At 36.1% G+C, this 16,514-nt stretch overlaps 1 protein-coding gene across 11 annotated transcripts in view; it reads left to right on the top strand.

Moving 5' to 3' along the window:
• LOC128025328 (voltage-dependent T-type calcium channel subunit alpha-1G) overlaps window positions 1-16,514 on the top strand; it is a 106,638-nt gene that overhangs the window by 24,473 nt on the left and 65,651 nt on the right. For all 11 annotated transcript variants that reach the window (XM_052611575.1, XM_052611577.1, XM_052611567.1 and 8 more), the window contains exons 5-11: window positions 1,656-1,947; window positions 3,385-3,477; window positions 4,287-5,103; window positions 5,668-6,050; window positions 13,648-13,799; window positions 15,786-15,971; window positions 16,073-16,187. In XM_052611575.1, coding sequence (XP_052467535.1) covers window positions 1,656-1,947; window positions 3,385-3,477; window positions 4,287-5,103; window positions 5,668-6,050; window positions 13,648-13,799; window positions 15,786-15,971; window positions 16,073-16,187 — 2,038 coding nt within the window. The remainder of the gene's footprint in view (window positions 1-1,655; window positions 1,948-3,384; window positions 3,478-4,286; window positions 5,104-5,667; window positions 6,051-13,647; window positions 13,800-15,785; window positions 15,972-16,072; window positions 16,188-16,514) is intronic.

The following is a 16,514-nucleotide window of genomic DNA, read 5'->3' on the forward strand; positions in this document are numbered from 1 at the left end:
CAACATATGCTCCCATCCAGACGTCGTCTCTCTCAGGGAAGACCATGCATTTTCCAACATGACAATGCCAGACCACATACTACATCAATTACAACATCATGGCTGCATAGAAGGATCTGGGTACTGAAATGGCCAGCCTGCAGTCCAGATCTTTCACCCATAAAAAACATTTGGTGCATCATAAAGAGGATGATGCAACAAAGAAGACCAAAGACAGTTGAGGAACTAGAAGCCTGTATTAGACAAGGATGGGACAACATTCTTATTCCTAAACTTGATCAACTTTTCTCCTCAGTCCCCAGAAATTTGCAGACTGTTATAAAAAGAAGAGGAGATGCCACACAGTGGTAAACATGGCCTTGTGCCAACTTTTTTGAGATGTGTTGATAACATGAAATATAAAATCAACTTATTTTTCCTTTCAAATGATAGATTTTCTCAGTTTAAACATTTGATATGTCATCTGTGTTGTATTCTGAATAAAATATTGAAATTTGAAACTTCCACATCATTGAATTCTGTTCTTTCGGGTTTGTGTGTTTGTATGTGTATATATATGTATATATGTAAATTTATACATATGTGTGTATGTGTGTGTGTATATGTATGTATATATATATATATATATATATATATATATATTTCAAAATGTGAATCAATTCATTTTGCTTACTGTCTAGCACTGTAAACCCCACAGCTATCATTTCACTGAGAGCATGAAGTAGACCCCATAGATTTATGGCCTGTCTTACACAGCGTGTTGAAGGAATCCACTGCCTCACAGAGATTGGCTTGCAGCAGTGATTATGTAACATTAAGACAGTCTTAAACCGTTAAATTGCTCTTAAGAAATATATATTTTAGGGGTAGGGTTCTTTGGAAGGCTAGGATTTGTCCGAATGGGTAATTGAAGGTACTTGTGCAGCTAATTCACCATGGCACTTTCTCTCTGAGGTGAATTTGTGTTGACAGACGGCCCAATTATCCAGTGTCAGAGTTAAACGGCATTAAAGCTAGGCCTTGCTCAATTGCATTTTTTTCTGGAGATAGTTACCGCTGATCTCGCTGCAGCCTGACTGATGCTTAAATGGGTGTTTTGCACAACCCTAGGAGAAGCAAAGTCTGAGCAGAGAGCACTGAGATCTTCATTGACGGAGTTATTGCTCAATGCACAATTGATTGAGTTGTCTGAACTTTCTTTTTGTGCATTGCATACATTTTCGGACACAAAAGGTGAAAGTTTTTTTGTTTTTTTTTTATACCCTGGCTACACTGCACTTTAGTGACAGCAAATGAGGAATTGGACTCTCAAATTTATAAAAGAACCATAAAGGGGGCCAAGTCTTTCAAAGCATAATCATTGTGCGGGAAACACACAGATTTTTTGTTGTTGTTGTTTTTCATGAACAAAATCTTTCTTCTGACTTACATATTTTCAGTTACCAAGTTGACCCCATTCACATGACCCATTTGAATGATTCCCTCACCACAAGTTCAGTTTACTGACTCCAGTCTGGAAATGTTTGTCTTTTATCACATTAATTGGAAGGATATCATTGAAGATTGTTTATAGTTTTTTTTTTTTTTTACTTTTGCATTCTTTTGTGCCATTTTTGAAGCTTGAAAGCCTCACTCTAATTTTATCCTTTGTACAGGCCTACCAGTCTAGACCTGCATAACTACTACCACACAGAAAACGATGATGAAAACCCATTTATCTGTTCTCAACCACGGGAGAATGGCATGCGCCTGTGCACCTCCATCCCCACACTTTATGAAGAGGGCCAACAGTGCCAGCTGGACATGGCTGCATACAATAGCACAGACAACTCCACCTGCGTCAACTGGAACAAGTATTACACCAACTGCTCAGCCGGAGAGGCCAATCCCTTCAAGGGGGCCATAAACTTTGACAACATTGGTTATGCCTGGATTGCCATCTTTCAGGTCTTTTGCATGTCTTCTTTTATTGCTGATTGTGTGAAGACCTACAAAAATACTTACAATGCCATAAAATGACAGCTTAGTTAGGATGCACAATATATTTTTGCCTATATATATATATATATATATATATATATATATATATATATATATATATATATATATATATATATATATATAGTAATTGTGCATGCTCATTTCTCTTATTTTTACATTTATATTACCACTTTCATTATCTTTTGCTTGATCTTTAAAAAAACTAATAATTTAATTACACTAATCTCAAAAATAATGCTGTTTTACATATTGTACATTGAAATGTTGTGATGCCTAAATTCACTTGTAGCATTTAAAATGTATTTATTTATTCATTTAATTGATTGATTTTACAAAATAGAAAAACATAATTTTAATATTGGCCATAAAATGATGATAATTTATGTATAAATATAAAAAATAGGTTATCCTTACTAGGTGCCTCCTTGCATTTTACTGTAAAGATATGGATTTACACAGCCACCAAAATCCGAGGCTCTTTGATTGAAGTATGACATTTTATTCACTGATTGATTGCAATTGATCCAAACTAATGTTACTATCATGAGCCCAAATGTGCATACCTCAGTTTCCCTGCCCATTCAGTGATATCTTAAATACTTGAAAATGTGTTTAAATAACAAAGCCCATTTGTCCTGGGATTTCGGATTAGCCTTTTTAGAGTCTGGCATGGAGACAATTGCAGGGATCAGCGGGCTCTATTAATTTGTATTCTATTATCTTTAATCACAAAAAGGGTGATAAGGTTTTAATTCTTCTGTGCCAGACAATATGGTCCTAATTATTTTAATCTCAAATTGAATTAAACTTGAACCTTTTGCATGTTTACAACACACCAAAAAACATTTGTAATAAATATTTAGGAGACTGTTATGTACTGAACTGCAGAATGGCCCGATAACTTAATCCTTTTGCAACCGGACAATTCTGTGGCTAGGGGCTTAATTTTTAGTGTCTAAAAATGAATTAGCTGTCTGACAGCCCTTCATCATGCTGGCACACCCAATTGCCCTGTAAATAGCAAGCAAAATGTCTTTCCTTTCCGGTTTTGCCTTTCTCCGTTTCTCCCTAATCTGTGACAGGTTAATCAGAGGGATTGAAGGGTGCAAGCTGGGTATGGTGTCCCCCTTGAGCATATAATATCTGTACTGTCTACCTCATCATACTGTACATGTTTGAGTACAGAACCAAAAACTGATCACAGAAGCTTATAATCAGAGATTACTTATGCTTTTAGTTTAGTTTTTTTCATGCTTTGGATTGATGTTGCTATCTAGAATGCAAGAGTTGCATTAGTTGAATAGTTTTATATAAAAAATAATGCCTTTATATAAACTTGAGCCATAAACTGCACTGAATCCCTCTCCTTGTTCTTTCCTGTAGGTTATTACTCTGGAGGGCTGGGTGGACATCATGTACTTTGTTATGGATGCTCACTCTTTCTACAATTTCATCTACTTCATCCTCCTGATAATAGTGAGTGACTTTGGGCTGAGCTGGGCAGACCTGGACACCTTTATGAGAGCATTACCTGAACCGTCACTGACCAGACAGATTTCATTATACTGGCTCTGATGTAACTATGTGTCAGACAGCACACACACAAAAAATATATATATTAAATATTTTTAGCTAAAAAAAAAAATCTAAAAAATATTTAAAGGGATAGTTTGGCCAAAAATCTCAATTCTGGCCTCATTTTCTGTCATAGTTGATGGATGTAATCTTCATTGTCACACAGATTTACGTATATATAATGTTGGATTATATACAGCATATCATATCCAAATTTACAGTATACTTATGTGAAGTGACTTATGCTTTACAGCAAATCTCAACTGATTGACTTTTATTTTGTTGCAGAATATAACTATATTATCATCCAGCTCTTTATATAAAGTTGTATAAGCATGTATATATAAAACATTTCTCAAAGGCTTGATTGCTTATATCGTCGCACAATGTAAGATATTGTATAGTATTATAACCAGCTCTAATCTGCAAAATTAGCCAATATTTTATGAAGATACACAGAAGTAAGGAAGTCATACAGGTTTGGGATGATGTGATGGTTAGTAAATACTGACCGAGCTTTCCCTTCAAATGTGGCATCGAACTTCCAACCTGTTAATTTCAAATCCTTTTAGTACAGAGAATAACCATCAGTTTTATGTTTGCTATTTTTATCATGCCATCTTTTCTTGTTGTTACAGTAACAATGTTGTTAATAAACAGTGAAGCTCTCTCTGTTCATGGTATACTCCACTCCCTCCGCTGTTTTTCAGGTGGGCTCATTCTTCATGATCAACCTTTGTCTAGTTGTCATAGCGACACAGTTCTCTGAGACCAAGCAGCGGGAGAGTCAGCTTATGAAGGAGCAGAGAGTGCGCTTCAGGTCCAACGCCAGCACCCTGAACAGCTTCTCTGAGCCAGGAAGCTGCTACGACGAGCTCCTCAAGTACCTAGTTCATGTCATCCGCAAGGGCACCAGGCAAATCGGCCACCTCATCCGGGCCGCCGGGCGCCGTGCAGGCCTGCGGATCTGTGCTTCTCCGGCGCTGGAACCACCACCCACGAAAAGACGGCATCAGAAACAGCGCCAGGGATCCATCCGTCCCGTCATGCACCATCATCATCACTTCCACCATCACTACCATCTGGGAAATGGGAGCGTCCGTACTGATGGGGGCAGAGAAGGGGACATCCAGAGTTCCCAAAGTGTCAATGCCAGCAACTCTGGGCATCTCATGCGACCTGTCATTGTACCTCAGCAGGAGCCCCTTTGTGGGTCTCTGGGTCCCAGTGGTGCAGAATCAGTGCATAATGTTTATCAGACTGCGGGCCACCTCGAGCCTCTGCGCTGCAGCCCATCACCTTGTTCCATGGTGTTTCAGGCGTATAAAAGGAACTCTGTGCCATTTGCGGCTCCAGTACATAAGAATTACCCCACGTTACAGTCATCTCTGGCCTTAGAGCAGCTCAGACAGAGAATCCTGGAGCCAGGAGGAGGCAGTTGCACTGCTAGTGTCCTTACCAACCTAAACATCCCCCCAACTCCCATCAACACCTCACAGTGCCTGGTGGAGACACAAGGTCCTCCTGGTAAATGTTCATAAAATGCTTGATGCGTGAAACACATGATTTAAGAGTAGAGCTGGGCAGTATGAACAAAAGAAATCATTTTAGATATTGTGAATGTTTTATTTTGTATGTATTAAAACGGTTACACTATGTATTATTGTTGCATTTGCTAGAAACTCAACCCTGAAATATCTATTACATACTGATAAAGTGAAATGATTAGGGTCTTTTTATTCATAAAAAATGAATAAATGTATTACATTCTTTAGATAATAAAATGGGTAAAATGAATTTTTACAAACACCCATACTTACTATTACAATACACCTTACAACTAAAACTGTCGTTTTTTAAACGTATGTATAGATAGATAGATACATCGACAGATAATTATTTTACTATATATTTTTGTACATAAACTGTTTGAATAAATATATATATATATATATATATATATATATATATATATATAGTTTTTTATGTTTTACTTTGACATAATAGCTGAATATTGGAAAACTAATAAAAAAAAATTGAGACAGAAATAGACATTTGTTTTTGCATCATGCTTTTTCTCATACATTTCAGGCAAGATCATCTTTAAGGATGCGCTCCTGAGTCGCAGTGGCACAAACTTAGACACAACTTTGACCTTTGACCCCGAGACATGTCCGTATTGCGCCAAAGCGATGGCTAATGACTCCGAGGGAGTGGATGGGATTGAGACGGCAGACTCTGACAGTGAGGGCGTGTACGAGTTCACACAGGATGCTCATTATCGGGACAGCAGAGATCCCAACAGGAAGAAGAAGTTGTTTGCATTAGGAGCCCGGGCAGCAAAGGTGGTCCTTTTCTGGAGGCTGGTGTGTGACACGTTCCGTAAGATTGTGGATAGCAAGTACTTCGGACGAGGAATAATGATCGCTATTCTCATTAACACACTCAGCATGGGCATTGAGTTCCATGAGCAGGTTAGTGCACATCTCTGTGCTGTTCTCACTGATTTCATATCGGTTTTTGATTTGAAATTATGTTTTTGAGTAAAAAAAGAAAAAAAAAGAAAAGAAGTTCATTTTAACTATATCTCTCACTTTATTTCCACATAATTGTGTCTTTATATCTCGCAGTGTGCTTTTATACCTCACAATTATTGCTCCTTTATTTCTAGTACGTATTGTTTTTATATATCCCATTTGTGAATATTTCTCGTAATAGCAACTCTATATAATTTGGACAATTATGTATTTGCTTTACTTAAAGTAAGATATATTTTTAATCAGTTAATGCTTTTATTAAAAAAGTATTCATTTAATTGATCAAAAGCGAAAGTAAAGACTTTTTAATGACATTTTAATGATCTAAGCGCAGTGCGCAGGTGCACTCGGTGTGTCTGAATCCACTTTTGCTAGTTCAATGATGGGAAAACAGTCGGTGTGCCCAGGCACATGGTCTAAATGGGTTGTCTCTATTCTCCTAATAAGTAATGGGTGTTTTTTTGGTGTAATGTGCAATAAACCAATCATTCTTATCTCCCATCCCCCTTAAAAGCCAGTTGCGCTCGCACTATGGTGGGTTCGCTGCCCTTTGCTTTCCATCTGCATGACTTTTGTTGTTTACCATTGTGTGGTAATTCGCCGTGCTAGAGAATGAGCACGAGTGTGAAGGCTGAACTAAACAGAGAGGGCAACTGGCACACATCTGAAATTCATAGCACTGTTTACACAGTGTGCTCACACGCTTTAGTCTTCCAGAGCCTTTGGAGGGCACACGCCGTGGTTCATGCCTGCTTGCAACGACCCCCGTCCTGCACGAGATTGAAGTCGTAACTCAGGGCTTTGAGGTGTACAACGACGAAAATTGTCAGTATCTTATGACACATTGCAACTTTGATTTGACGAATTCCTTGGGAGTGAGAGTTTTGTATTTTTCTCAGAAAATGCCTGATTCTCAGACAAGAAAACAACATTCATCATCACTTACTCTGATTAGAATTTATTTATTCTGGTAATTTGAGAGTTATTCAAAATAAATGAAGTAAATGGGAACATCTGCTGGCAACCAGGAGTGAATATGTTGGGCAATGTAGATTGTTTTTTTGTCTTCGGCCTTGTAAAATCAAGTGCCAAAGTGTGAATGGTTAATTAGATGCACAGTTTGAATGATTTTATTAAAATGTTATGCTCATCAAGGCTGCAGTTTTTTAAAATTAAGAATACAGTAAAAACAGTAATATTGTAAAATGTTATTACAAACGTAAAATAACTGTTTCTATTGTAAATATTTAATATTTTCAGCAGCCATTACTCCAGCAATTTTGTAGTGTTTTTGGCGGTCCACTTATGTTGTCAAGATTTTTACAATACTACGGAAGTTCTAAGCGGCCATGCATTATAATATTTTGTCTTCTTGTTTTCTCGTTATAACGACTTAATTTTCTCGTTATCTCGACATAATGAAGTTCGTTTTCTCGTTATAACGACTTCATTTTCTTGTTTTCTCGACATAACGAAGTTCGTTTTCTCGTTATAACGACTTTTCTCTAAGAAGTTACAAAACTGCACCAGCAGGTAGCACTATAGACATGAATATTACACTATCCACTTTACTGTACGCGGACCTTCCTCGTGATCGCTATAATTTGTGCAGTCTTCATTACTGACATTTAATTAATTCAAAAATGTTAAATGATTGAATCAATATGAATATTTTGTGTATTAAGTTCCTGCTAGATGCATGAGTTTCACCAACGCGTTCTGTGTCATAAAATAACTGCTTATCAAAACCAAGGTTGACATCACTGTATTCTGTTTATCTACAGTAGGACGGGATTTAACGATGCAGGCTGATGTGCTTCTTTTCCTTATTACTAATCTTTATTGTTAACCATACTGATGAGAAATGTGATGTATATGTAAAATCCATAGGCTATTTTAATTCAGTTTTGTTCTATAATGTTGTAATCGGTTTTTTTCAACACACACACACACACACACACACACACACACTACACGTACACATGGACGATCTTTTCAAACAGAAGCTTGTAACACACATGATATCTGCTACATCATATAATGACTACTACAAATTACAAATTATATATAATTTTATTTCAAATAAAGGGAAAATGAAAAGTGAGTTTAATCCAAGCAGCTCTAATGGTGCGGTGTTGCCTTTTAAACATATTAATTACAAAAACAAAACGTTCGTTGTACTGTCTCTGGAAAAATCAACAGTGATTGATCAGCCTTTATTTATATACAGTATTGTAGACGTTATTACCTAGGTGAAGCTAAATTTGCTGAAATATAGGCTACAGTAAGAGCGCCTGCATGGTTGTCCATCAGATGCCTGTCAAAGTTGAGTTCGTTACTATAGCAACAGTAAAACTGTCAAGTCATTATAACAAGAAAACAAACTTTCGTTATGTCGAGATAACGAGAAAAATAAGTCGTTATAACGAGAAAACGATCTTCGTTATGTCGAGATAACGAGAAAAATAAGTAGTTATAACGAGAAAACTACTTTCGTTATGTTGAGATAACGAGAAATTTAAGTCGTTATAACGAGAAAACAAAAAGTAAAAAAAATTATAATGCATGGCCGCTTAGAACTTCTGTACAATACAAAACACAATTTAGAATTTAGACTTTTGAATGGTGATGTATATTTGGAGGTGTAAGCTTTGTGGACCTGTAACAAAAGAAATATGCACGCAAACGTACACGGATGGCATTCCCCTCCCCCTCAGGACTTCAGCTTCTTTTGTCTCTCCTCTCGTTTTGTTCCCTGTAAACTCCTGGGGAATTCTGGCAGTGAACGTGTTCTTTATGAAGCGGTCCATCTGGAGAATTGGAGACCGAGATGGAGAAAGAATTTGGATGCACATGGTCACTTATAAAACATCCAGTTTGGCTAATTGCATCTGTTCTGTTTCACATTCCTGTTTTTCATCCTTGTCTGAGCTCCTCTCTCCCAGTCACTGACATCCTGCATCACTTTTTAAACCCACTGTGGAATGAAGAAGCAGCTCTCGACTACAACAGTTCCAGCTTTGTTTATCGGTCCTGGGCTTGAAATGTTGCTAGTAGGGTTCAAAACATTATTTGATGTTGTGTTGTCCAGTTTTTGTATTCCATTGTGCGGCACAGATGGAACAATCACACACTGCTGGATGAAGTTAAGATCAAGTGGAGTTTCACAGAGTGTACAGCAGGAATGTGTGAATGACTGAGAAGAACAGGCAGAAGAGTTCGCTCCACGTTGTTCTGAGCAGTGTTCTATGTGGCCTCCTTCCAGACTCTACTCTGTGTTTCTTGGAGAGGAGACATGTTGATCGTTTGATCTTATGCATGAAAACCTTACAAAACCTGACCACATGGCTGCTATTTACAGAGCTGGAGTGTGTGCTTTTTATCTAAGAGGTTAAATATAAATCCACAGGCACATCTCCATCTCTCATTCCATCAGTTATCACGTTCTACCTTTAGCCCAGGTTTTTCAGAAGCTCTTCAGCCCATTCGGTTTCTTTTATTTCTTGGCTTTGTTGTTGTTTCCCTTCCATTTCGGGCTATATATCTGTCAACTCTTTTAGCCAGAAATGGATGTTTGCTTCCATAGCTTTTAGGATTTTACTAAACAAATTGCAAGCAGAAAACTTATGCTTGTGGACAATACTAGTACCATTAAAAATGTTGGTCATTAAAACAACAGTCAAACAGCTAAATATTTTATGCTTACAAAGGCTGCATTTATTTTATGAAAATTATATAATTATATTGTGAAATATTATTACAATTTTGGAAACATTACATTTTTTATTTTTTTGAAGTTGAAAACTAATATTTTAGTGAAAAAACATTTTATTTTCATGATTATTTGATGGATATAAAGTAAAAAAAAATTTTTTTTTATTTGAAATAGAAATTTTAAGTGGAAATGTAAAAGGCTTTACTGTCACTTTTGATGAGTTTAATGCATCCTTATGCATATGTTTGCAAAATTCACATTCACAATATATGTATTTAATTTTAATTTATTAACTACAGTATGTTCCTCTCCCTTCCATGAATATGAATTGAGGTCTCAAGGTTGATGTCTCAATGTTATGTAGCGTTTTTTTTGTAAGTTTTAAATCTTATTTTATTATTATTATTGAAAACCCATCTGTTTATCAGTAGGTGTATCTTTGTAAAAGTGCTGTATTTTTTGCATCCCCCCTAAACAGTGTGTTTGATTGCCTTTGTTGGGTTCAACCAACTCTATCTCACAGCCAATTCATACATATTTTCAGTTGGCTAATTTGTATGAAATATGAACCTCACTTGTACATTTTTGTATGGTTTCTGTGATGGTTAAGTTTAGGAACGTGGTTAGGTGTGGTCCTACGTACAAATTCCTACAAATTTGCCACCTTGTAAAAAAAATTTTCGTGCATTTTCAAGAATTAGCTACAGTGAACCTTGTCAAATACAAATTGCTGTGTGATTGGTTTGGTTTTGGCAGATTTTGAGGTGCTTTCAATTTTCTAATCAATTTATGTTCTTTCAAAATCAGACATTTCAAACAGCTCAACCCCATGTTGTGGTCAAAGAGAAACCATCCTGTTTTCCAGCTTAAGTATCTTGTTGACACATACTTGTAGGTGAACTTTTCTAAGCTCTAAATCGTGAAGCTATAAAGTCCTTTAAGCTTACAATACTTCCCTGCAGACTGGCAGCGCAGGTTGTAGCAGTCTGGTTCGTGTGCTCGTGTAGAGAGGAGGATGTTACTGCTCAAATGGACACATCTTATCTCTCTAACCTGTACTATGAATTAATAAAGGACTTTGCCTTCAATAAGAAACTCCAATTTGCAGCATCACTTCCACACAATTCCAAGCCACTCATTAATGCAGTACCCAATCCCAATATGCATCTCTGCTAGGAATCTCAGTGTGTCTTTCAACCTCTTACGCCCACTCTGCCCCTTTTCTGCTTCCTTTCCCTTCCTAATGTGCTATTGGGGCATAATGGTTATTGTTGTTGTGGCTATGAAAGTTAATGAGTACAGAGGGTTGCTTGCTTTGTTTCAGGACTTGCCTTGGGACTTCACTCAATCTTTGCAATGACACAGGCTTTACAGTATTGCTGAAACAGCAATGATTTCCTATCCTTAGATAAGAGGATGTATTATGTGGGTGTTTGACTGCATGGGTTTACCCTAATATGAAAATAACCAATAAAATATCAATTTATGTTATATGACTAATGTGTGTGAGGAACCTTGGCTCAAATGCAGCTCCAACTTCCAATAGGCAGTACTTAATGGGTTCTTTAAAATGTCAATGTTTTTATCCACTGCACATCCACCTCAAGCATTTATTTGCTTTAGACGAGAACTTCTAACTAAGTGAATTTTTTTAGGCTATTCAAACCATTATGTGGTGAACCTTTTAGCTTGTCTACAAGCCATTTGAGCTGTAATGAGGTTACATAATGAGAGGAAATGAGACCAGCTAGTTTATGCTTCAATGAAACAATCACAACTGCTCATCATGGCCTTCAATTGCTTCGAACTATTTCTTTTTTCATTGGATGTAAAGCATGCACTCGTCATTGTTGGTAATGAGGGAACACATCTCATTCTTGGAAAGTGGCCACCACAGCCATGTTCCTTGCCAAAGTAACTTTTTTGTTGTTGAAGAAAACTTAGCTTTTTTTTCTGAATGAGAATAAGAATTAATAAATATTGTATAATTTTTATAATTATAAAATTCTAATTTAATATTTTATTACAAATTATTTTATAAATGTTGATATTATTATTTCAAATCTATTCTGAACTTTTGTGCAGTGAGTTTTTTTTTTTAATCTTCGTGGCATGGTTCTTTGTTTATAGGAGCTGTATAATTAGGTAAAGAGACTCTGATCTTGTGTTTGCCATGTGTTGGAATGAGAAGCAACTGATAGTGGCATGCAGCTGCTGAGATATGGCCCATTAAGAGCAATTAATCTGAAGAGGGTTCTGAAGTTCAGGCTTGTCTGAGCCTTCTGTCTGGATGCTTCTCATCAGCCCAAGTTTTTTTAACCACTTTATGTAAAATAACCTATAATAGGCTTACATGCTGGATCAGAATTCGTTTTTTCATGTTGCACAGAAAGTTCTAACTGGAAATGTTTTGTGAAAAACATTTTATCAAAGCATGCATGTCGAGTCTTCGGGCTCTGCGTTCTCAGAAAAACCACTCCTGCATAGATTTGTGTGTGGTGTACTCTTCCCACAAGTGGTCCTGATTTGAACCAAAGGGCCTCACCCAATGAAGAGGCCAAGTGCAAGCTCCTGCTGGGTAGACAGTGCCCAGCCCTGGGCTGCTCTGATCCAAAAACAACTAAAAAAAAAAAACTGTTGGCTTTCTTCCCTCTGTGAAACACCTCAACAGCCACAAATAGCCCCACACTTCATCATCGTGCTCCATGGACCACTTCTCAATCTGATTAGATTAGATTTAATTCTATTAGCTAATATAGATGTTATTTTTCATTTCATGCACAGGATGTAATTGTATTTTTTCCTCATTACTTTGCGGAAAACAATCATCACGGTAAAACAATTACACATGTTTTTGTCATCGTTTAAATCTCTGAAGTTCAGCAACCTGTCTAAATGTCTCTTAGAATCACTGTTAGTTTTCATAGGAAAATAGTTGCGTGCTTGGGGATGTTGTGTTTTGTTTTCAGGCGTTTAAGACTCTGTTCATTAAACCCAGCTAGCCGTGATGTTTCAAGAATGTGTTATGCGTGCTGGGTCTCTTGCCCAGTCTCATTTTTACAATCGAAAAAACTGAAGCGAAATATGAACCGGCCCATATGTCTCTCCTTCAATTCACCCGTGTCTCATAAAAAACAAAAACCCTCTCTTTCTGCATTCCGAACTATCAACAACATCAATTACACCAGGGAATCCGCGGTTCTTTCTTTGTAGTTCACCTGTATCTGAGATTTAAGTTCAGCCTGGAGTCGTTCAAGACAATGCGCTCTAATGAAACAAAAGAACAATGAGAAACTTGGTGTTTGTGATGTCGAAAAGTTAATCCCCACGTTAGTTTATCTAGCACAGTCTGCACCGCGAGCTATTAGGAATTATGAGGCCATGTGTTCGGTTTAATTAAATGAGAACTAAATATGACCTGGGCCCTTTGGAGTTGAGCAGATTTGTAGGTTTTTAGATCATATTTTTCTTATATAAATACTCAACTGAGATGAGAAAGTTACAAGTTTACATTTTTTGGTGAGTCTGTGAATCAAATAATCATGCAGGCCAAGGAGAGCGACACTTCTGTAGTCTGTAGCTGCTTTCAATAATCTATACAGATCCAGGCTTTGAGACAACCTGAAAAATATATATTTTATTTAATTTTAATATGTCTTTGATCTGGGTGTTTTCCCCCCTTGCTTTATTTTAATTAGTAATAACATTTTAGTGCACAAAAAATGTATCCTCATGTATTTGTGTTTTTTTACAACAGTACTGACATGGCACAGATATGTGATAGTCTTGTTTTTTATATGTTCTCTCTCTTTTTTTCAGCCTGATGAGTTGACAAATGCTCTGGAAATCAGTAATATCGTCTTCACCAGTTTGTTCGCACTGGAGATGCTCCTGAAACTGCTGGTTTATGGTCCTTTTGGCTACATCAAGAACCCTTACAACATCTTTGATGGTATTATTGTGGTAATCAGGTAAACATGCTCTTCTGCATTTTTTCCTTAGTACTTCTAAAAATTAATAACATGGCCTGTGTCACTGTTTATTGATGTTCATCTTCATTTCTGAAAATGCACACTGGCAGTGTGTTATATCACAACAGCCTCAGACAGACAGAATGCAGCCATTTACTGAGTGATGGGACATTTGTTGCCTGTTCAGTCTGATGACTGTCAGCTGTCATAATGAGTGCTGCAATTTCATGCCCATCCATTCACAATTGACATGAATTTGCACATACTAAGACGTGTGAACAAGCAAAGGATTTGGCGTGGTTCAACGTTATGATTGGTTCTTGCATTTAATAATGCTCAGCGTGTTGCATAGATACAGTCACCAACTATTCTGGTGGCGTGGTTTAACGTGGGTTGGAAAACAAATACTGGCACCATAGTAACACAAACATTCTTAAGATGGAAAATCAAGAAATTACGTTTTTTTTCTTTAACCCTCTGGAGTCGATTAACACATATATGCGTTATGAGTCATTTTCTCCAGATAACCCCGAAAATAACTTAAATTACACTTTCAGTTTTGATCGTACAGATAAGAGCAGTACATCAATCAAATCTGTAAAGGGTTTACTTTTTTGTATACAGACATAATAACAACAAAACTTTGTGCACTTATAAAATAAAGATAACAAACAAGGTGTGCTGTCTGCAGCATGTTTGCGCTGATCTTCATTTAGAAACGCGTCATTAAAATGAACTGTAACTCAGTGAATATAGAAAGCTTGACATGTCTACTTTTAAATGAAACAAGTGCTGCCGAAAACAAATATTCTGTTATAAAGTAATCCATATGAAAACAACGCGACGTCCATTTTTCGCGTCTCCCTTCATTATCTTCTAATGCGACCACTCGCCCGCGCTATTCGCGATGAGAGGAATAAGACATAATTCACCTCAAAAAGATGTGATATGGTTGAGGATTTGAGATTTGAATTTCCTCAGAAAAAAATAATGAAGCGCTTTATTCAGCAGAGATCATAAACACGATTAAGTCTCTTTTTGTTTATTTATTTATACTTCAAATACCTCTACTTCAGAAATAAATACATAAAAATAAATACATAAAAAATAAAAAATAGATAATAGAATAGAAAAATAAAAGTTAAAATATAATATAAAATATAACAAGCTAAAATTATGTATTAAAATAATAATGCAAAGGAATTAAAATAATAAAGTATTATTTAAATTATTAATTTAACTTCAAGGATTATTTGACTTTTTATATTTAATAATTATTTTGTTTTTTGTTTATACTCAAAGCAAGTTATACATATATAAGGAATATAAAACAGCAAAAAGCATAAAAAATCAAGCAGCTTTTTAAATGAAGAAAATGGATATAACAAGCTGAAATTATAAAAAAAAAAATATTAAAATAATTTATTATAATAAATAAAAATAATAATTAAGTATTCTTTAAATTATAAACTATTATTAAAGTAAAAATAGATTCAAATAAAAATAAGATTCAATTCAAATAGAATCGAATAGAATAAAATAGATTCAAATAAAAAATAAGGTTTGGGGTCAAAGGTTTTGAAAAAAGTCTAAATGAAGATGCATTTATTTGTTCAAAAATGATTAAAACAGTAATACTATGAAATATTTATAAAATTTTACTAAACTGTTTTCAGTTTAAATATATTAAATATTTGCTGTCAACAGTTGTCTCTAATTATCTTGTTGCTGAATTGCTTGCGTTTACAGCAGTTTTATTTTTGCTTATTTTATTCAACCAGCTAGTGACATTTTTGGCTTTGTTTGAAATGCAACAAACCACTCTAAAACATTTCGGAATGATTTTATTAAAAAAAATAACCCAGTGTATTGCATTTCTCCCTTAGGAATGAAAGGGTTACTATGATAGCCGGGATTTGCTTTAGCATTGTCTTTGGTGTGCATTCTGTCAGATAGTCAGATGTGTGTGTTTATATGTGTTGACAGTGTCTGGGAGATTGTTGGCCAGCAGGGAGGAGGTTTATCGGTGCTGAGGACCTTCAGACTCATGCGTGTGTTGAAGCTGGTCCGCTTTATGCCCGCCCTGCAAAGGCAGCTGGTGGTCCTGATGAAGACAATGGACAATGTTGCCACCTTCTGCATGCTGCTAATGCTTTTCATATTCATTTTCAGGCAAGATGAGAGATCACTTTGTGCTATTTAAAAAGACTGTACATTCAGTCTGTTTATTTGACATTTGAACTATTTATTCTCTTTGTAATTTTGTTTTACAGTATTCTAGGCATGCACCTGTTTGGATGTAAATTTGGTTCTGAGAGAGATGGAGACACACTTCCTGACCGCAAGAACTTTGACTCTTTGCTGTGGGCCATTGTAACAGTTTTTCAGGCAAGATTCCGGCATTCTACACAAGCTGCAGTTTCAATCAGGCATCTTAACATCCACACATAAATGGTGATCAAGTCATAAATGGACAGCACAAAATACAGATGTAAACATGTTGTGTGCTCCCAGGTAATAACATATGCTCATATTACGTTTCGTGCATATAAAATAAGTATTTCTTTTAATTCACAACACAATAATAAAATTAGAAAATGTAATATCTTAACAATTATTTTGTGGGGATATTTCCTAATATTACTGTTTTATTGTAGTTTTGATCAAACGATACATCACTGATGAGTATAGGAGACTTCCGACCCCAAAATGTTG

This window comes from Carassius gibelio, chromosome A12 (genome assembly GCF_023724105.1).
Source record: "Carassius gibelio isolate Cgi1373 ecotype wild population from Czech Republic chromosome A12, carGib1.2-hapl.c, whole genome shotgun sequence".
In the NCBI taxonomy this organism is placed as follows: Eukaryota; Metazoa; Chordata; class Actinopteri; order Cypriniformes; family Cyprinidae; genus Carassius; species Carassius gibelio.